Genomic DNA, 23,231 nt, shown 5'->3' with positions numbered 1-23,231 from the left:
ACCTCATCTCTGATTTTGATGAAATTAGGCTCATTTTATCAAAATCAAAGGCTATTCTGAAAAATTACTAAACTAAAGAATTACTTTACCTAAATTAACTTCTAAAACGCTGCGATAACAAGTGTTATACAGGTTATACATAACCTATGCTACAAGTAATTAAATATTCTTCTCTGCTCTTCTTTTGAAACTTTTTTTTCTTTTTAAAGGCCCCTATTTTGATTTCCGACTCCGATTCACTAAAAGATTGATAAAATGGTCCACTAAATCCGGTATTCCGGTGTATGGCTCCTCGTAAAGCACGCATAAACAATAAATCTGTTCGCATTGTCCGAAATCCCTCTCAAATTTTTGAACTTAAAATGAGATAGATATATATTTGAGTGTGTTGAAAGGAGAAAAGGCGAAGATGCTAAATGCAAAAAGTACACGAACAGACCAAGTATAAATTTTTCCTAGAAGTTTGGTAACTTTTATCTAGTCCTAACCAAGTTGGCAATAGAGAGGTCGCTAGTGAGATACATGAGTAGAGAGAAACCTGAAAGTGATCATCTCGACTTTTTTCGTGTATCAAACCCTTAGGCCGGGTTTACATCTTGACGGAAAAGTGAAAGCCAATCGGAGTAATAGTAGGCGATACATTTCGCTTGTCTGCTTCTGTCTTTCCATGAGTTCTGATTGGCTTCTGTTTTTCCATCAAGGTGTGAACCCGGTCTTTGGATTCGACGTACGTCATATGTTCTGCAATCAATCAGAAAACAGGATTTTCATCGACCTAATTTCTATCGAGGGTTTAAACCGGATCAAAATGTAAAAATTAACCAACTACATTCCCCTGTTATAATCGAACGACAGGGAAATCGACTATAGTTCTTACATTCTGGGAGTCGATTGTGGATTTTGAAAGGAGATGAAAATTACAAAAGTGAGCAAAGATTACTACATATTGACCAATTAAATTATAAATACTTTAGCGAATTTGCTCAATTTTGTAATTTTTACTTCATAGAATAATCGATATTTTCATAGAATAATGTCGATATTTTCCTTTTCATACTATTACGCGAGTTAGAGGATACACATTCAGAATAATTATTCCTTGTCCTTGTCTTATCCACATAATAGTATCCACATAATAGTATCCACATAATAGTATAGAAGAGAACCACAAAAACATGGACCCCATTGTGGAAAAGGCAGTGATATCCATTCTCAGATTTCTCTCTGATGATAATAAGTATCATGAATTCTTCGATATCGAGGATATCGATATAGTATCGCTCATCGCGAAATCGCATCCTCGCGACTCGTCATAGTGGAAGAACAGCCAGTGATTTCAGTTGTCGCGGTTATCATCACTGATTTTTCAACGTATTGGTAGGCGGAATTGGGCGGAATGTGTATCTGTTCGCGCGAGAAAGTTGAGATAGACGAAGTGATTCGGAGGCAATTCGGAGTCGAGCAGACCCGAACGGCCTTAGAAGAACGGCCTGCAAGAATTCTCTCTTCCGTAATCTCTGATACGTGATACGACGGCAAGATACCGTCTATCTCCAGCAAGATGTTATGAGCAGTTGTGATTGTGAATCGCGGACCTTTTTTCAAGATCACACTTGGTATGGTGCTGTCACAATTGACGATTTTTTGAGCTCCGGCAGGAAAAGTCACAAGTTTTCGTCGAAAAATCGTTGAAAAATCTTGAAGATCGTTGTGCTTTCTTGTTCTTTCCGACGGGATATCGTCTAAATAGGCTTGAATAATTTCTCGTTTCGCGAACGATGCTGTCACTCGTGATGATAGATTGCGTGTCTAAGCGGTGGATCCTGCTTCTTCTGTTTGTACTAAGTCAAACTAGTCATGGTCATGACGAAGATGCACATACTCTTCGGTATACCCACGATAACTTTTCCATCGAAGTTGGCAAGAAAAATCACTTCGTCATGTTCTATGCGCCATGGTAAAGAAATACATGTATTCTGATTATATAGTCATGCTATAAATTGTTTCTTAAAGAATTGATTTATTTTATAATTAAAAGACAGTGTGCAATTTATACTTGCTTTGGTAATTGTTGAGTTGAACTATCTCACGTCTGACATTGATAAAAAGTAGGTCCATTCGACATATTTTTGCATGAAATCAATGAATCTAGCAAAAAAAGTTTCTAGCAATAAAATTGTACAAACGAAAAATTGAGGGCTGTCTATAATGGTAGTAGCAAGTTATAAGCTGTAACAATTAATCAATCAATCAAATGGAAGGAGATCAATTGATTGATTGATTAGATTTTTAGTCCTGATCGATAATATGCGGAGTAAATTTGGTATAAAAAGTAAAGTTAAAAAATTGACCAATCACAGTCGAATGTGAGAAGAATACTTGATTGTGATTGGTTAATTTCTTACTTTATTTCTCACACCAAGTTTGTGAATTAAAAAGCCCCTAGGCACTTGTCCGCTGTGATTGGTGATCATCGATTTAAAAAAAGTAATGAAAAATTACTTTTAAAAATCGACAATTAGTAGTAATAGTAACTTGTTAAAAGGTAATAAGTTACAGTTACTAATTATCGATTTTTAAAAGTAACTTTTCGTTAGTTTTTTAAAATCGTTGATCACCAATCACAGTGGACGAATGCCTAGAGGCTTTCTAATCTCAAGCGCTATGAATGGCTTGTGTCCAATCAAACCATGTTCAATCGTAAAGTAACTGTAAAATTCATTACTATTATAAAAAATAATGTAACTGTATGTTACCGTTAGAATTACCGAAAAAGAGATAATGCAGTTATCAGTAAAATTATCAAAACAAAGTAACTCTAATTTCGCTACAAATAAGGGAGCATTTATATTGGCTATAACCTTATACTGTATATTATAATCTGTAAATATTGACTAATTACAAGTATTCCCCTGTCATTCGATGATAAGAGGGGAATACTCTAAGATGATTAATCAATTTTTACAAGATTATAGCATACGGTTACAGCCAATATAAACGCTCTCTAACGAATTAAGGCCATTATACACAAAATTATATTATTAGGTGTACAACTTTGCTCCTGCCGTTTTCCTATAGATGGCTTTAGCGGTAAGTGGTGGTCGAAATAAATAGATCATAGACGTCATACAATAAACTTGGGCATCTGTCAACATAACCCCATAGAAACATTAGTCGATTTGTGTCTGCATCATAAAGTTATTCTCGATTGAAAATGTCAGTTTACGAGCCAAATTCTCGTCATTTGCGGGAGATTTTAATTTTTTGCTTCAATATGAAGAAATCTGCGGCTCATCGAATGCTCTCAAATACTTATGGTGAGGCCGCTATTAGTGAAAGAACGAGTCGTGAGTGGTTTCAACGCTTCAAGAATGGTGATTTTGACGTCCAAGGTCATGCTCTGTATTTGGTGGGACCAGCTCGGCGTAGTGTATTATGAACTGTTAAAACCGACTGAAACAATCATAGGCGATCGGTATCGAACGCAATTGATGCGTTTGAGCCGAGCATTGAAAGACAAACGGCCGCAATGCAACGAGAGACACGATAAAGTGATTTTGCAGCATGACAATGCTCGACCCCATGTTGCGAAAGTGGTCAAGACATACTTGGAAACGTTGAAATGGGAAGTCCTACCCCACCCGCCGTATTCTCCAGACATTGCTCCCTCTGACTATCACTTGTTTCGCTCAATGGCACACGGCCTGGCTGACCAGACTTTCGGTCTTATGAAGAAGTAAAAAATTGGATCGATTCGTGGATAGCCTCAAAAGATGACCAGTTTTTTCGACGCGGAATTCGTACGCTACCCGAAAGATGGAAGAAAGTAGTGGCCAGTGATGGACAATACTTTGAATCATAAATGTACAACCAGTTTTTTACAATAAAGCGAATTTCGAATTTCGGAAAAAAACGGCGGAAGCAAAGTTGTACACCTAATATATTAGCTGCATAATCATCTTAAAGCTGAACCAATAAGCATCTAACATAAAGATGCCATATGATTTACATAAAATGCTCATTGGTCTAAGAGCCTTATGTTATGATTATGTAATATGGTTATGTAATATAATTTTGTATGTGATGTGATTCCTTACTTCCATTCTCTGATTTTAATGTATTATTTAATATGTTATTAAAATTTTAATACATTTGTATTACATGTGATTAAATGTAAAATGTGCAGCAACAAAGGGGATTTCAGACCCTGCATGTAATTGATTGCCACAGGAAGCAAGACAAACCCAAATGAAAGAATATTTTATATGAAGTTTTATTCCACAAAAGCCTCCATTTCGAGATATCAAAAAAATGTGATTTTTCATTAGTATCTTTTTCTCTTCTTCATCTCAACGAATATTTACAAAAATTTAAAAAAAGAATATAAAGATCCAAAAAAGGATATAGAGTATGGATATGAATATAGAATATCAAAAAGATTAGAGTAAGAATTTTTTTGTTATTCGTGATTTCAAAATTCTGTTTTTAAAAAACTCAAGAATTTAAAAATCGCATTTTTTATATGATCTGAAGGACCATTTCTAAAATAATTCAGTAGCTTATTATATATTATTGGGTTGAGGAGAAAGTTTAATCTTTTTTTTGTTTTAGTTCAAAATTGTACAATATCTTCATTAAAAATGAATGAAATTAAAATTTAAGAGGTTTTAAAGCTTGAAATCTCTATTTTTGAAAGGTTACTACATTTTTTGAGTTTCTGTGAGTTTGATCATTTTTACATATAAAAAAACTACGAGCTGATAAAAAATTTTGTTTTCACTTTGGGGGTTTTTCATGTCCCAAAAAAAAATTTACGAAAAATTTTTGAGTACCTATCGTGAAAGCTTGAAGCTTTCCCTACAAAATTATTACAAAAAAAATGTTTCTACGATTTTTTGTTCCTGAGTTATTCGCGAGTTAAGTAAAGGAGCATTCTGACTGTGATTTCTCATAATTCTGATAAAAATCATACCACAATTAAAAAAACAGGTTCTTAAAACTGAAACTTTGCTCTAGCGAATTATTATATAATTGTAACGAAAATTTCGCAGCAAATGAAAAACTTTTGCATAAAAATATAAAGAAACTTTCTTTCTTATCCAATATATTCGATATTTTTTCAAATTTTTTTAGATTTGGTAAAACATATCGAAAAAAAAATTTGTTTTCAACCAATTTCTAACTTTGAAATTTCTAACTTTATCTTACTCTAATATGACGTTAAAAGACTTCAAGTTTTTGATCTACAAGGCTATTTAACCCAAAATGGAAGCTACAACTTTAATCAGAGATCTAAAGTTGGAATGTTAACTTTACATATCCATTGTAATTAATCAATTCAATAAAACAAATGTGTTTCATGCTATTTTTTATTTCAATTAAAAAATAAATCTATTTTTCTTAGAATAATATAAAATAAGATAAAACTTATGTAGCACGAATATTATTTTTTATGTTAATTGAATGATGAAATCTAATTGGGAATATTCTGTATAAGGTGTGGGCATTGTCAAAGACTTAGTCCCACGTGGGAGCAGTTGGCAGAGATCTCGAATGAGGAGGACAGTAATATAAGAATCGCCAAGGTGGATTGCACAACCGAGAGCATTTTGTGCAGCGAGCAAGATGTTACTGGTTATCCTACGTAATACATTTTTGCCATCTAACTTAACTTTTGTCCGAAACAGATTTTTTGAAAATTGATTTTTAATTTATGCGTGCCATAATTATATCTGATAATATCTTTATGCGTGTAGTGTTATACAGATTTATTTGTAAATTATCTTGAAATGTATTGCAATTACATATAACGTTATGATGTCTTTTGACATAGATTGAAATTTTACAAGACTGGAGAAACTAAAGGCATCAAGTTCCGAGGTACTCGTGATTTACCTACATTGACTTCTTTTATTAATGATCAGCTAGGTAGCTCAATGGTGTGTATATTTTATACTATTTTATACAATTTCGTGCTATTGCATTGAATTGTTAGTCACAGTTTATATGTTCCAGGTTGAAGATGTCATGCCATCTCCTCCGGAAGCAGTGAATGGATTATTAGAATTAACGGAAGATACGTTTGAAAAACACGTATCTTCTGGACATCATTTTGTTAAATTTTACGCACCCTGGTGTGGACATTGCCAGAAATTAGCTCCAACTTGGGATGAATTAGCCAACAGTCTTCGCAACGATGACGTAGTCAGTATTTCTAAGATAGATTGTACACAGCATCGTAGTATCTGCGGCCAGTTTGACATTAAGGGATATCCTACGCTACTGTGGATTGAAGATGGAAAAAGGTATTGATTGAATTATCGATTTTTTTCCCACAAAGAATAGTTATTTACAAGGTGCTTACTATCTGAAAAAAATCTGGAAAATCTGAAATTTTGAAATTTTTTAAAATGAAAATCATGAAATTTTTATGAAAATCATATTCAAGGAAATCCTTGAAATTTTAGTTTTATATTCTGTTTTTTTCTGAAAATATTGTTTTTTTTCCTGATAATGTAAAATGTCGACAATCGGTAATAATAATAATAATAATAATAATAATAATAATAATAATAATAATAGCTTTATTGAATGCTATGACTTATAATTAATTGAAAGCAACACGTATAGTATATAATAATAAACTAAAAGCACATGAAGGAATTAGAAAAATGATCTATTCCTAAAAATGACCTATATATAGATGAGTTGAAAGTAGGGAGATCTGTCAGCCAATCAAAGCAGCCAGCAAAGTTTTGAGTTTGCAAAAATTCACATGACTCGTTGACGCTGAAAATGAGCTTAATTTCTGATTGGAGATCCTCCGCTATTATGCGCAATGGATTACCTTTCTAATTGCATCAAATTAAAAGTATACAATAGACATGATTGCAACTGAGAATTGATTTGATACCTAATTTAATTTAATTTAAAGAAAGCGGATGTATTTATATATATTTACATATATTCTCTTGACATATATTTACATATATTTTCGCGAGTTTTTATTAAAAAAAAATCAGGATAATAATAGAAGATGATATAAAATAGAAATTCATTAATATTAATAATTGTAATGACCAATTTTTATACTATTCTATAAATGTCATGGCATTTATAGAATAATGCAATTGAGAGAAGATAAATGTAGAAAATATCTCGTTTACTTTAAATGTTTATCAAAATACATTCAATCGATACATTTTTATGTAAAAGTAAAGATTTAACAAGGAAAAAATCTCGCTATATCTCGAAGCAAGATATTATTAATAACAGTTTGTTATTACTGAGATTATAAAATCTAATCATATCGATATGCATGTTGCGAACTATGCAGTGCGCATGTACTGTAGTCACGTGTGCATGCAATGGCTAGCCATATGCGCATGCATTTTACATATATTAAATCTTTAAAAATGAATGAGCAGGGCTGGGTATGTATTTGAATTAATTTGAAATATTTTTATTTGACTCTGATTATGACTGTGATTTTCACGTGCTTCCTATACAGAGCAGCTTTTATGTATTATGTGGGCTTCCACAGTTAATACATGTTTTTAATCTTTGGCTGTTTTGGCATTGCGTTCTTCTTTTTCGAAGAGTGGTGAGCATCCGCGCAATTCAGGCAAGCTTCTAATTTCTCATAGAACTCATTAATCTATATAATCATCATTCTCTATATAGTCACATTTGAAGCAGAGCCGAACAGTAACTACAATTTAACTAGGTTGATCGTTTTTTCGATGATAATGATATCTCGCCTTTTATCTTGCAGACTGCTCAAGAGTCTTTGATTTGGCCGGTTTTCCTGTTTCGATATTTTGATATTTAAGTATGAACAGATTCATGATTATAAGATTAGCTTTCTCTATCTCAATTGTTTCCTTCAGTTCTTCAAGAGGCATGTTTTCCGAATTGAATCTCTGATTATCGCTTTCCTACTGATTTTGAACTTGGAGACAAAAGTTACAATATCTGTTACTTACAGTATTATGTTAGACAAAGCATTGTTCATTAGTTTTTCAACTAAAGGTGACCTTCCAAGTATCTCTCGAATATTTGTATATTTAGCTAAACTTTATATTATAGGAACTGATCTTTTTTGAGATACTAATAAGAAAAAAATCACTTGCTCCTCATTTGTTTGTTTGATATGACTCGAAAATGAATAATGTAAATCCTTCGAGAAAACATCGTGTTTAAATCTCCTTTTTTCGAGAGTTTCGAGACTACTTTTTGTATCCATCATCAGGATTTTGGGATCCGATATCCCATGACCATCTTTCTTAATCTTGTAGGTAGTATAAGAAACTTTCTGAAGGAATCTACTTGAGGATCCCTTAATTAGGTTTAGATGAGTTCATTATCTGTGGATTATCATTGCAGCTACTATCCAATAGTTATTACATTTACACGGCTCGATTTATAACATTGAAGTTACAAAACTGGTCAACATAGCTATTCCTTCGAAGAATGGAATGACTATGATTGGCCAGTTTCATAATGTCGATGTTATAAATTATTGATGTTAGATGTCGTGTAAACATTATATTTTATAACGAAATTATTACATCGATATAATAACTCAAAATCGTTTAGTGAAGAGGCTTAGGACCGTCACATATAAAATGATGACATATAAAAAAAATGACATAAATGATTTTTCACATTCTTTCATTCTTTCAGCTCGGAAATAAAATAAGTCTGACCGTATAAACACGACTTACTTAAGTAGGAATTATAACATCAGCGTTATTAAGTCGAAGTTAAGAAGCCATATATATATAAATGTATTAAATGTTATAGGAACTCCATCTAGTTACACTGGAAAAGGAACTCATTTTTGTTCCTCATGATACATTACTGGTAGTGGAATCTTGTAGTTTACATTATATAATGTAAATAAACATAAATTTTCAGTATTATATGTTAGGATAATAGTGTATTTTAAGCTCTTTTAATTTATTATTTTGCATAAAGAAAGTTGATATTGTAATAAGCTTTTGTGTAAATGTTTGACGCTTGATGTTCCTGAAGGGTATCTTCAGGTTTCTTTTTGATTTATAGTTTGATTATATACTTTTTTGCAAGAGACAATGTAATACAGCAATCACTTCATCTTTATTTAATATTAAACGACAAAGTAATGATCCACTGTGTTACACTTATGTCATCTGTATCTCTTCCCTCACGAAAAAAATTGAGCACTACACTGCTACACTATTACACTGTTAATATACACTAAATAGTAAATTTGATCACTATTGCACTGGTACACTATTGTAGTAATTTCTTTTTGTGAGAAAATATTCATTAAAAAAATTAATGTACAAATTTTATTTTATGTTTTTTAACTGAAATTACTTTATATAAGATGTTTACAGTGTATAATTTTAGCTGAGGTCTCTATAAGTCTCTTTTTTGTTTTGAACTCTTAAAAAATTTTTTAATTTTACCTAGAATTTTTAATAGAAAATCCAGGAATTCTTAGGGAATTCTTTATATTATTTCAGTAAACATTAAGTCTGTTCTCGTTTAAAATTCTCAAAAATTGTTGCATTTAAAATGAGATAAATGTATATATGTTCGGATAAGAAAAAATGAAGATGTAAAAAGTGACGCAAATAACGCAAATAGATCTATTCTCTTTTACATAAAATAACTTTTGATGGAATATTTAATGGGATATAAATTTCTAGGTGGATAAATATACTGGTCAACGTACTCACGAAGAGTTGAAAGCTTATGTGTCAATGATGCTGGGTAAGAATGCAGAGAATGAGTCAAGCCGGAAGCTTGAAAATACTGACGGAATCCCGAATGCTATATTGAGTTTGACAGCTGATAGTTTCAAACAAGGTATTGAAAAGGGTCTTTCATTCGTCAAGTTCTTCGCACCCTGGTGCGGACATTGCAAACGTCTGGCTCCCACGTGGGAAGAATTAGGTAAGAAGTTCTTCGGCAACGACAATGTAAACATTATCAAAGTCGATTGTACACTCGACGTAAGTAAACAATTGTGCAATGAACAGGAGGTAGATGGTTTTCCAACTTTGTACTTATATCGTAATGGACGCAAGGTTTCAGAATACAATGGCTCACGTAATCTCGACGATTTGTACGACTTCGTAATGAATCACATGAAAACACATGACGAATTGTAATTTTGTTTGTCATTAAAGCGTGAGGTGTGTGTGTGTGTGTGTGTGTGTGTGTGTGTGTGTGTGTGTGTGTGTGTGTGTGTGTGTGTGCGTGCGCGCGTGCGTGCGTGTGTGTGTGTGTATCGTAATGTATCCCCAATTTCAAATAATTTAATTAATTTAAGATGCATGATGTTTCGATTTTTTATTGCCAAATGGAAATAGAAGAAGCGGGAATTTTTTTCATTTTTATATCTTATATATCGAGAGATAAAGAAATGATACGTTAGCATATAGAATGTAACATACTCAAATGTAATCCCGTGTAAAAAAATGTGCTTTCAAAGTATACCTATTTATTTGTCTTTTTTCATTTATTTTGCATTTATACATATAATTCTTTTTTGTTTATTTCTTATACTATTATATTATTTATTCCGTATACTTTATAGTGGGGCTATAAAATTTTATTAAAAGATAAAATAATTAATGTTGATCTTGTTCTTCGCGTATCCAATATATTAATTTTGTCTGAAATAAGAAAGAATAAGTTGATTGATCCTATTATAGTTTTTAACATATGTTTGTATTAGTATGGCAGCATAAGATGTTTGTTATTTTAAATAGATTAGATATCTGAAGATATCTAATGACTAATTAACGGATATGCGCGCGCGCGCGTGTGTGTGTGTGTGTACACACACACAATATACCAGAGTTAAAATCGTAAATTTCAATAGGATCCTTCAATTGTATTCTGTATGATGTAAGCTCTTGGAAATTGTAGCAATATCAAATTGACCAAATGCAATTTTTATTATTGTAATTTGATTACATTGACAAATAATTGTTTCAATGCACAGGAGTCATAAATCCTCCCAGCAAACCGCAAACGAGACAACTTAAAATGTTACACGAGTGTCAGAAATGTTACATATAATATTACTTGTAATGATAAATATAATGTATTAGTACGACTCTATGTTAACAACTTTGAATATAATATTTGTATATCTGAAATATATCAATAATATATTAATGTAATACATAAACGTCCTTTATATATATTTTATATGTAAAAAAGACGTTTACAATGTTGCTAACTTTAATGGACTACATTTTTTTATTTTCAGCGTTAAAGTAAATACAATAGTGATAAAAATTGATATTATGATAACATTTAATTTTGAATCGATTGTGAGCAATCTGCAGGGCTATGTTCGGGGAGACAGAGCTATTTGAATCATTCCATCTATATTGTTTATTAGATGTAAAACAAGGATAGGATGACATGCTAATAGCATTTCCCTGAATGTATCCGTGACAACTGGAAGTTGAATAAATTCAATTACATATGTGTAGTATGTATTTTATACGTATCAGTCGTATAACATTTGTTAAATTGCTGAAAGATTACAGTTGTATTTATGTTATATATTTTGATTTACATGTGTTAGATTACATTTTTAAATAATTGTTATGATTATGCAACGAAAAAATATAGCTTTGTTCTTTTTAAAAACCCTCAAAATTATGTGACAATTACATATCGTCTCTATGCTTTGCCAGTTTGATTTTTGAATCCATTGTCAATTGACTAAATAAATCGCATGAGAAGTATATCGGACTTCGAATGTTTCAATGCTCGTTTTTTTAATAATATAATCTAATATACATTTATTTGAATATGACCGCATCTGCGGCGCAGATTCTGCGCAGTGTTTATACGAAAATAATGAGCAGTATTTGGCTATACTTGGTTTTTCCAACATGGATACGATAACCTTGTGTACTAATATTTATCTTTTCTGTAGCTTTCATTATTTTCATTATTATTATAACAAGTCAGTGTTGTGAGTCAGCCTCGTGTAGAAACATGGTAAACATTTTTATTAATCGTTCATGGTCACACTGGAATCAAAATGATCCAAAGCGCATTTAACCTATTATCATATTCACAGTTTTTGTTTTTTCGAAGACAAAAAAAATTAATGTTAAATGCGTTCCGAGGTCATTCTGACCCTGTGACTATTAACGGTTCAACTTTTAAAGAAGATTATGAAGGGTTGAAATAAACGGGAATAGAGCCTTCGTTCTAATTTTTATAATGAACTGCCCTTAATCGAAAAAATATTTATCGTATTAAATTGCGATGTATGTACAAATTTCTAGCATAAACAGTGTTGATATTGAAAAATATAAACAGTTTATCGTATCCGTTAAATACGTACAGTCATCTTGCAATAAAATAATATTTATTTTTCTCACTTTTCTTTGCGTGAAACCTAACAAGGTTTACAGTAAGACACGCTGAAATTCTCGCTATCGATGATGCGATACTGATAATTTTTGTAGGTAGTGAAGTCTACTTCGCGCATTTGCAAAACGTGAGTCATAACCTTCTTGACTACTGGTAGGAAGCCTGTCACATTCGCAGCAGTTGCAAGTTGATCATAGTAAGCCCATTGTCTGTCCTTTAACTTGTTAATGTGTCTCAGCTAGGGACAAAGAAAAACGTTATAATTCAACAAGATCTCTTACCTAGAATGAAGTTCTAGAATTGTTAAGAGTTCTGATTAGCTATCATAATGGCCAATTATGAGATTGATTCTTTGGTATGTATATAGTAATAATTACACATAATAAAAATCATTTTTATTTTAGATTAGACGTAATTGTAATTCACTAAATTATTATTGTGTAATTAAAGATTCTGAATATAAAAATTCTAAATTATGTTATATCTTGATTATAACTTTACTGAAAAAACTTTATTGAAAAAAAAAATTCATAATTTTTTTTAGTCAATTATTTTTTAAGAATTTAATTTTATGGAAAATTCTTTTATGTAATTCTTTTATTAATAGTTTCTATTCTTTTATTAATAGTTTTATAAATAGTAAACCGATTTGCTATATTCGTGTCTGTCTGATAATCTAGGATACTAACCTGATAAAAAATTCATATCATAATATTTTAATTTTCTCTTTATAAATTTATAAAGATTTTTCTGAAAAATATCTCAAAAACTTCTTCAGATTTTTATAAGTTTTCTTTGGAAATTATAAAATGAGAAATTTATAAATATTTCGTAACTCAGATATAAAGAATTCTAGAATAGACTTTTTCAATATTTCTGAAAAATGTTCCAATTTATACAAAAAAGTTGAGAAATTTTCTAAAAAGTTGTAAAACTATATAAGAATTATGAAAAATTTTTAAATTTATATGGAAAATTCTGCAAAATTATATAAAGAATTCTAAGAAAATTGTTTATCAAGGTATCTTCCCTGAAAGAATCATCATTTATTGTCAACGACATATACAGGGTGTCCCTTCATACAGAATCAAAACTACAGCATATGAAAACAAGTTCAAAGTGTCTAATAAACATATCCGATTCCGAACAATTTCGGAATTTTTTCTCGACGAAATTATTTGTCCGATAATATTTTCGAAAAAACTATTGTTTTTACGCAATAAAAACTTATTGATGAATAAATAAAAGTGTGAATACAGTAGAACTCGGATTATTATGATAGAGGATTTTCTGATTCAATTTAGTTCGCTCTACTTATCTATAAATAGTGATGCACCTATGTGATTGAAGTTTGGAGCGTTCATGGAGAGAAAATTAAAAGTAAGCCCAAACCACACAATTGATGATCTCTTGTATACGTATAATCGAAAAAAAATTTCCTTGTTTAATAAAATTTACACTTGTTTCTTTAATTTCGATTGGAACTAAAATAGGATAATGTCCGAGATCATTGACGATAGAAAAAAAAATGTGCACCTAATATCAGACACCCCGTACATGTCATTGATATCAATCTATCATCGTCTCTCAAAATGCAAGCTTTTCCTGCAAATTTGTATAAATTAATCGTGAATCACGTACCGGAATGCCTTTGTCCAATAGAGAGTTTTTCTCGATTTCATATTCTTCGCGCATCTGTTGTGCAGATGGTAACTTAATACGATCTTCGAGAACCCCGAGGATATATTGTGCTTGGATATGAAACAATGGAAACGGTATCACCATCGCGGGCAAGCCCATGAAAAACAGATTTGTATAGTCCATATGCACTAGATGCTTATAGACAGGTTCCACATGGTCGTCGTCCGTACGTATCTCGACTTTAGCCGACATAAAGGGATACGTGAATTTGTAACCTGAGAAGAAATTATGAAACTATTTATCATGAATCATGAAGAAAGTTTAACTGGAATTCTGATATGCATTACCAGTGCAGAATATGAAATCGTCCACTTCCACTGTTGAACTGTCGCGGAAGGTAAAGATGTTCCCCTGGATGGACTGGACACCGGGTTTTTGCTCGAGATTGCTCGATATTTTCGATTTGAGTTGTTCCGGCAAATTATGACTCAGATATACCTAAAATCACCAAGGGAACTAAAGGATTAATAAAAAAATTGCGTCGAATCGTTGATGATTAAGATCATGATGTAAATACATCATGATTAGGATTACTATGCCATTGCTACGCGGCGGTTTTTTTTAGCACTTTACGATGTACGATTTATGGTCGAAGATTATGTATCTCAAAGATTCGAAAAAGACCTCGCATAAACTTTATCTCGCAGGGAACTGAATTTTGGATAAAATTTTAATATATTTTATGTAAGGGCCATGGTTTATGTGAGAATACTAACCGAAAATTTAACTCAAATTTTCGTAAGATTTGTCAGAGTTCCTTTGATACTGATGATATTTATCAGGAAGGGACATTATCAGGAAGATGAAAGTATAACTTCAAATTTGTCAAAGATGATAATTAATAGTGCAGGGATTTATGTGCCAGCGTACTTTATCAGCATATTGCAAGACTTCCATGGCGATATCAATGCCAGACCAGGACGCGCCGAGTATGCAAACCTTCTTGCCGGTATAGACCTCTGGCACTCTGTACTGATGGCTGTGAACACATCTACCGCGAAAGCTTTCGATACCTGGAATATGCGGAATACGACCAACAGTGTAATGTCCGTTGCACAGCACCACGGCGTCGAAAATCTTTGTGGTTTCTGTTTTGGTCTCCAATGACTCGTATGTCACCATCCATAATGTCCGGCCGTTAATAGTTTCTGGCTCTACGCGCTTTACTAGGGTATTCAACTGAAAACAAATGTGATCCAAAATAAAACATGACAAAAAACGAAGAAGTATCAATGATTTTAACATATACATATATTCATTCGCAAGATTGAAAGTGATACTTTATAAAAATAACGCGTTACTATTACCTTTTTTTTTGTAAATTCGTTATTTGTTAGTAATTTTGAAAAATAATGTATTGTTATTACTGTTACTTAGAAAGAAATGATTCATTTTTTTTATTACTTTTTTATAACTAAAATAAAATATTAATGTATATTAATAATAACAATCAGTATTAAGATTTAAATCATAAAAGATTTAAAATTATAAACTAGTTCTTATATAGCAAGCATTTTTTTTTCTTTATTTAATAAACCTTCTATAATTCTTTAATTAATATTTTTAATTTTTATATATTTATATTTAATATATATTGGATGTTTCCTAATTATTGATAAATTTATTTACAAATTTCCAATACATTAATTAAGATCTTAAAATGATGCCAATTGAGCATCAAATCACTAAACCGCTAATTAATTTAATTTGTGATATTACTACTGGTAATTCAATTGCGTTTCTAAGTCCAGAAAATTAATTCGGCGCATAATTTGAGAGATTACAAACGTGGTATATAAATTCACATGAAATTATTTAAAATATTCAAGATCCAGCTTCAATCGATACAAGTATATTTAAATTTATTTATCATAATCGCCTAAAGTTCGCGCATTTAGTTGAAGTTGATATTTTGTTCCATATATAACTCAAAATCATACTTAATCATACTTAAACACACGAAATTTAGACAATATGATTCGCTAACTTTAAATGCTTATGATTAAAAAAACTATTAAACCTCGACATTTTGATATTAGATCTTCGTTTCAAAATGATTTCAGAAATTTTCCAGCAAGTGGTGTGATAGATTTAAGACGCCCAGTATAATATCAATTTCTTATTCAATTTCTTATTCAAAGAATCTTAAGTCTCAAATGCATAGACAGTTTTAAAAATGTAAAAATGGCAGACTTTCATTCTTGTAATTAAATATTTTATTTATGAACTAATAGATAAAAATATACTTCTAGTCCTTCAGCTATGGCAGCTTATTCATATTACTGTTGAAGTGATATTTGTGTAGTAAGCTATTATTTAGATGTAGTTATGGTCAGCTGATTTTTTTCATTGACTTTGATGCTCGATCTTTTGATTTAATATTGTTTTTGTTCCCCTATAGGGAATAAATATTTAAATAATATATTTTATGTCGAGTCGTTCAGATTCTTATAACAATGAATGAATTTACAAAAGTTATACTATACAGTATATGGTAATACGAAAAGCAGTGCATAATAGACCTTTAAACTTATATTGAAGTTACTTTAAGATTTATCTTTTAAAACTTTAATGTGCCTCTAGATGAAAATTCTATGATGATGTAGAGGATCGTTTTAACATCCTTACAAACTGCACAATGTATGCAGATGCATGCACTGACGAAACTTTAGATTTTTAAAATAAAAAATTGATTTTTGAATTATATTTTCTAATTCTTAGATTTAGCAATTTTGAAGTATTTTTTATTTTTTAGTATTTCTTTGATTTTCAGTGAAAAAAGATTATCAAATTATACAAGTAATTAAATAATTAGAACAAAATCATTATTATAGCCGAATTATATTATTATAAAAGAATTATGTTATTCCCTTTAAGGTGAATTTTGATTATTTTTCTATGCCATCATATTTAACAACCTAAAAAACGTAAGATCACATGTATAACTTACGTTACATTTCTTAGGTAAAAATCGGCCCACCATCCTTTGTCACTGGCGTACTGTCGGCCATGCAGGGCATCCTTTAATGGTTAAAACAAAATAAATGAAAGTCGAAAGCAGTAAGGACAATACCTATAAGCTGGATGTGGGAAAAATTCAAATTTCGGTTGTCAAAGATCCATATTCAGAACGTGTTTATAACGATATTAACGAGATGTTCTGCAGTATATTATTATATTTTATATATATATTTATATATGACGTAGATTATGGGTATGGTAAACGCGATGTTACAAACGCTTTGTAGCGAGACTTTGACCACAACCTATTACTAAGTAAGAATGATTAAGAATTTTACAGTTTTACAAGATATTTTATTTTTTATTTCAAAATATGCGAAAATAAAAGCTGAAATATCTCTTAAACTCTATCATTTCTTAAATAATTTTACTTTAATACTTATGTGTATACATAGAATAACTAGAAGAATTATCAACAATACCTATAACGAAGGTTATAAGTCGAAGTTGGAGCTTAACTCATAGGAAAAAAAACGTTACAACACAATAATCATGGTCATGTCATGGTGACGTGCGAATGTCCGCTTTATCACAAATGTGATGTCACAGCAATGCCATGGTGATGTACAAATGTCTTTGTAACATGTGTTATGACAATCTCACAATGACATCATATTTTTTTTTCTGACTATTGTGACTCTATTGTGACATAAATGTGACCCTTTGCTATAAAGTGTTTAAATATTTTCATGTGAATTTATATACTATAGTCATTTGAACTCCGCGCCGAATTGATTTTTCGGAAATTAGCCACTGCAGTAATATCACAAACTAATTGATAAGTAATTAAAAAAAAATTTGATACTTGATTGGCATCATTTTGAGAATATTTCGATGTACTGAAAATCTATAAATAAATTTATTGCGAAGAATATTACCTCGGTTAGAAGTCGAATTCGGATCTCTAGCATTTTGTGCGAGCATCCTAAGCTTTTAAATCACCGAGAATAATTAGTAATATTCTTCACAATAATCGATATGGTAGGAACATGTAAATTTTTCAAGTAGCGTGTGTAAATAATTTATTAAGACTATATGATGTGAATACACAAGAAGTGAGAGAAAGATAATGCTTATCGAAGTTGGATTCAAATCCCTATCAAGGTAATATTTTTTGCAATAAATTTATTTATACATTTTCAGTACATTAAGGTCTTTTTAAAATGATGTCAGTCGAGTATTAAATTTTAAATTGCTTGTCAATTTAATTTGTGATATTATTACAGTGGTCCAATTACGTTTTCAAATCAATTCGGCGCGTAGTTCAAATGACTACATATATGTATTATATAAATTCACATAAAAATATTTAAGCACTTAAAATTCAGCTTCAACATTATAGGCATTATCCTTCATTTGTTGTATATTCATATTATATGGTCTCAATAAAAAGTTTATTATTGTAGAAGAATTATATTATATAAGAGGAATCTTTCATATAATTTTATTAAAAAATATGATGACGAAACCTTAAAAAATCAATTTTTTTTGAAAATTGATTTAATCATTATTCGTCTTTCTACCAGCCTTACAATTCTCGTCTAAAATTTTTTAGGTATGCTTTCTTTCCGGCATAATATGTCTAATAAGATTAAAATTAATCTTGTTCATCAGAAACTCAATAACGATAGTTCATGTCGAGTAGCAAAGAAACGCTTTTTTTATATTTTTCTTCGTTTTCGTTTAATAAAATACGTTATCAGAATGCAAAAATAAGAAGACGTAATATATTTTGAATTTGATTTTCATAGTAGAATTCAATAGAATTCAAAAACTTACTTTAATGTAGGGATAAAGATTGAAGTGTTTCGCATAACTCATAAGGTATTTTTTTATTAAGCTGTGGTGAATGAAAGACGGGCCACCCAGATCTTGAAAGGGAAAGTCAGGTATCGCCATTACTTCCTTCGGTATATTTGTTCTGCAAGAAAAATGGAAATAATTCGTTCTCTCAGTATTTAGGTGATCATGCGCACGACTTTTATTAATTTTATCCGCGGAGTTCAAAAGGTACAGTGACTTATAACCCAAGACTGCAATAAACAAAGTTGCTAGTTATTAGCAATTTAACTGAAATAAGCTCTAGTCTATTTTGAATTTACTTAATAGACGTAATTGGAAAGATATTTTTCCATCTTGTGATTAAGCATGTTTATATTACGACGAAAAGAACATGGAAAGAACACAGCTGAAAACTTCATTGATTCAACAAATCTACAATCACGTTATATATAGATAGTCAATTTTCTATGTTAAAATAGCAAAGTTGACAGCTGAATAACATTAGCGATTTGTTAAACCATCAAATCTTCTTAGTTATCGATGTTGAAGTCGCGTAGTAAAGTATAGATTTGCTATCACCCAATTAATTTTTTTTCCGTGAAATATTTCTAACTCTCTATTTTTTACTAATATTATTCGATGTGTTGTTTAGCTAAAATTAAGTTGGCTATCGAAGGCTTGAATAAGAGTGACTTGATAATTTTCAGAACCATAGAATCACATTAATATATGAGAGGTACAGATAAAATAGATAAGAAAATTATATTATTCGAACACAAATAGGGAATCATTTATCATTGTTTACTTCGATCGGTTTCGTCCAAAAATCTATATCTTCGCAAGAGTCCTTGTGTCTTTCACATTATCACGCAATTTTCAATCTACATTGCAGATCGCTTCGTTATTTGATTTATTGTTGACATATGTGCTTCCTCTCCGGAATTCAGAAAATTGATCTTCTCATTAATGTGTCATAAAGTGTATCGCGTGTCAAACAAAGTTTATCATCATTACTGCATTAGACCGGGTGTTTCTCATATACATGCAAGGACGCTGTATTTATTGTTTTTTAATTGTAGAAGACGCTTATTCGTTACGTACTTTTATTTACTTTTATCCAAACTTGTTGCAAATTAATTTCTGTTTTAGAATCGAACTTATGATCTGCCGTCTCACGTCAATAGTCCTTCATTTTTATCGAAATGTAATCGCCGTGTGTCACAGGAATTCCAACTTCTATTAAGAATATAATTGAGATTGCACAATCAGTTATTCTATTATGCATTATAAAGAATGACAAAATAAAAATGTATCTACGCAGACGCATCACACATACGCACTTATCTGTGATGACATTGCTATCAAATCTCAGTTAATTAGAAAAAAACCTATTTAGATCTAATTGAAAGATCTAATAGAAAGATCTAAAATTATGTTTGGATGAGGGACTGATAATGCCCGATTTCTTCATCTCTAGATAATTTTATTCAGGAGATATCTTCCTCATTAAAATGGAGATATCTCCTGGATAAAGTTGTCAGCAACTTATCTGGAAGTGAAAAAATTGGGCAGATAATTGCAAGATAGCAGTGATACAGATTTATCGAACAAGACCGAAAAAAAGAGAAAGAAATTGTGTACTAAATGAGAGATCCTAGATAACATGCATGTTGCATAAAAGACAGCTTTTAGATATCTTATGCGACATAAATGTTATTTGTGATTTTATAATCAATAATAGCAAATGTATATATAAAGTTCCACAACTCCCATCCTTTTAAGAACGGATTCTTTGAAACATTTTAAGACGAAAATCATAATACGAAAATGTCAAGGCTATAATAGTTTTTAAATTAATAATGATTAAAATTTACTATAATCATGGAGCTGATATTTTGTGTAGACATGATATCATTATACAAAATTGACAAAATTGACAAATGATGAAGACGCTTTAGGATCCTCTCAGTTCAAGATTATCATATAAAGAGTGCGTTCCGCGGAGTTACGCATAAAGCGCATGATGTATCATTTGTCTTTGTTCTAAATAATAAAGAAGGACGATACTTTTCACGCGCTTCGTGCATAAATTGGAATGTATCCAAAGATGCAATGACATTTTTATTAAGAAATTATTGTTTATTACTTTTACGGAAACTATTTGTACATTACGTACACATAATTAATATTGGATCATATAACAAAATATCAATTTAATCGCGAGATACGACTCGTTTCGAAATAAATTCATAACCATGTTCGTGTAATAAACAGTTTTGTAATATCTAGATAAATTAAATGTGAAAAAAATTAAATATATTGATAAAGTAAGACTGAAACATATTAAATATTTATTTAATCTCAATATACAAATATCAAATAAATATCACATATTTTTCAATAATTATTGTAGTTGAAATTGAAAAAAGACAAGAATATAAAAATTGATATAAATTACATCGTTATATATATCGATATATATCGTTATAAAAATCGTTATTAAAATTTATAGAGAGTATAAATCGATTCATTCTTACTAATAATTAAAATATATAAAGTTCCCGGGAAAAAATGTTTTATATAATTATATATTGATTGTAAGCAGTGGATTAATTAAATACTTTTAAATACACTTTTATGGCTGCTATTGTATGTATTCTTTGAAATCATACAATCAGCATTTTAGATCTCAAAGAATATATCACTATTTAATATATTACACCGTGTTATTTGTTACTGTTGGAAGGCACATTATAATGAGTATTTTATACACTTGTTTCAGAGCAAATAAAATCAAGAAATATATATTTTGATATTATTCATTCTTATAGTTTTGTCACTTAAGAATTAGTCAATATTTTATTTTTTTAAACGAAGCGTTTGTGAGCAACTTTCGGAGGAAAATTTTGCTTGTTTTAAAATCTTAAGTTCATATTCTAAGTTTGGCGGTTTAATCCGGCAACATCCTGTATATATACACGGCCAGTCTCGCGCTTCGATATCATTGTGCTTTTGACACGAAACACTATCATATCTCCTGATAAAAAGTTATGTAATGCTTTCTATTTACTCAGTTACTGACAATCTCACCTGAGATTCTTGTACATGCTGCTGTGAATCAAAAGTCCATGTTTGTCAACATCTGTTTCATCAGTATATACCCAGGTGCCACCGATATGATCGGTTTGCTCAAAAAGGACGAGATTATAAGAATTTAATTTGGCCACTACATGACGAGCTATCACCAGACCAGCCACTCCACCACCCACAACAGCGATTCTTGTTTTACTACTCGGCATAATTTTTCAATAAAAAGTCTAAAAAAGATATACGTATATTAGCCGTATTTTAAAAACTTAAAAAAAGGGATTCAGAAAAAAAGATAACTGGAATAAATATAAAAGGAGAATGTATCAGGGACTCGGACCGAAATTACATTCCGGAATAAAATTTCGGACCGGTTACAATTGATTCGAGACTACTTTCGATTTTGGTGTCAGTTCCGAGTTCTGATCCTTTTAGTGCTGACCGTTGTAAGTATATGATTACTGAAACCGAAAAGGGTCAAAATCTAATTCGAAAGTAAAGGATTGATAAAAAAATTGAAACTAAAAATTTAACCTCGGACTATTATTCAGATCGAAATTTTTCAGTCCAAATCCCTGGAATGTACTTTGAGACTAAGGATAATGTTACATACGTTTCTTCTTTCCAGTGAAATTGAATAACACAATATATTTCTCAATTGATAAGCAACAAGTTTAATTTGATATTATCAACAATTTAGATTTAATTTCACTGATACTATTTAATGTCACTGTTATATTATTTTCGCTTGTCGATCGTAAAAATATGTAGATTATTCTGCTAACAAAATTATCCGCGATTTGAGATACTGAAACGAAGAGAACAACGAATATGACATTTAATGTAATAAATATCAGAAATATTAACTTGATATTCCGATCTGATTCAGTCAAAGGCTCAAATAAGACTGATCAACGAAAGCAAGTCTACATATATTAGACTATTATCGTTAGCTGTCTGTTCGCTTTATACTAACGTTCTACATATGGAAAATATTTTCTCCGGTTTACGCCCCTTCTTTTTCTGATGAAATAGCTGTGGGCTTATGGCGTCAAATGGCGTGTTGATCAGTGTGACCGCAGGGTACTCGGGTGTGTGTGTGTGTGTGTGTGTGTGTGTGTGTGTGTGTGTGTGTGTGTGTGTGTGTGTGTGTGTGTGTGTGTGTGTGTGTGTGTGTGTGTGTGTGTGTGTGTGTGTGTGTGTGTGTGTGTGTGTGTGTGTGTGTGTGTGTGTGTGTGTGT

General features: G+C 30.8%; 2 protein-coding genes across 2 annotated transcripts; one reads left to right on the top strand and one right to left on the bottom strand.

The window, feature by feature from the left end:
- Positions 1-1,778: 1,778 nt before the first annotated feature.
- On the top strand, positions 1,779-10,163 carry LOC105625688 (thioredoxin domain-containing protein 5). The gene is made up of 6 exons (XM_012207012.1): positions 1,779-1,957; positions 5,498-5,644; positions 5,834-5,939; positions 6,016-6,305; positions 9,091-9,142; positions 9,699-10,163. The coding sequence occupies exons 1-6, from the start codon at positions 1,779-1,781 to the stop codon at positions 10,161-10,163; spliced, it is 1,239 nt and encodes a 412-aa protein (XP_012062402.1).
- Positions 10,164-12,424: 2,261 nt separating this feature from the next.
- Positions 12,425-22,202, bottom strand: LOC105624191 (flavin-containing monooxygenase FMO GS-OX-like 3). The gene is made up of 6 exons (XM_012205554.1): positions 21,994-22,202; positions 18,901-19,042; positions 14,971-15,279; positions 14,388-14,538; positions 14,041-14,315; positions 12,425-12,637 (listed from the first exon to the last, which is right to left on the bottom strand). The coding sequence occupies exons 1-6, from the start codon at positions 22,200-22,202 to the stop codon at positions 12,425-12,427; spliced, it is 1,299 nt and encodes a 432-aa protein (XP_012060944.1).
- Positions 22,203-23,231: the final 1,029 nt, after the last annotated feature.

Source organism: Atta cephalotes (assembly GCF_000143395.1).
Source record: "Atta cephalotes unplaced genomic scaffold scaffold00003, whole genome shotgun sequence".
NCBI lineage: Eukaryota > Metazoa > Arthropoda > Insecta > Hymenoptera > Formicidae > Atta > Atta cephalotes.
This window is presented reverse-complemented; position numbering and strand designations above follow the sequence as displayed.

Coding starts and splice junctions, on each gene's coding strand:
- LOC105624191 (XM_012205554.1), bottom strand. CDS start 22,202: ATGCCGAGTAGTAAAACAAGAATCGCTGTTGTGGGTGGTGGAGTGGCT. Junction 15,280..18,900: donor ATCTTTATCCCTACATTAAA/GTAAGTTTTTGA, acceptor ATTTGTTTTCAG/TTGAATACCCTAGTAAAGCG. Junction 14,539..14,970: donor TCTTGCAATATGCTGATAAA/GTACGCTGGCAC, acceptor TGGTGATTTTAG/GTATATCTGAGTCATAATTT.
- LOC105625688 (XM_012207012.1), top strand. CDS start 1,779: ATGCTGTCACTCGTGATGATAGATTGCGTGTCTAAGCGGTGGATCCTG. Junction 1,958..5,497: donor GTCATGTTCTATGCGCCATG/GTAAAGAAATAC, acceptor ATTCTGTATAAG/GTGTGGGCATTGTCAAAGAC. Junction 9,143..9,698: donor ATTTAATATTAAACGACAAA/GTAATGATCCAC, acceptor ATAAATTTCTAG/GTGGATAAATATACTGGTCA.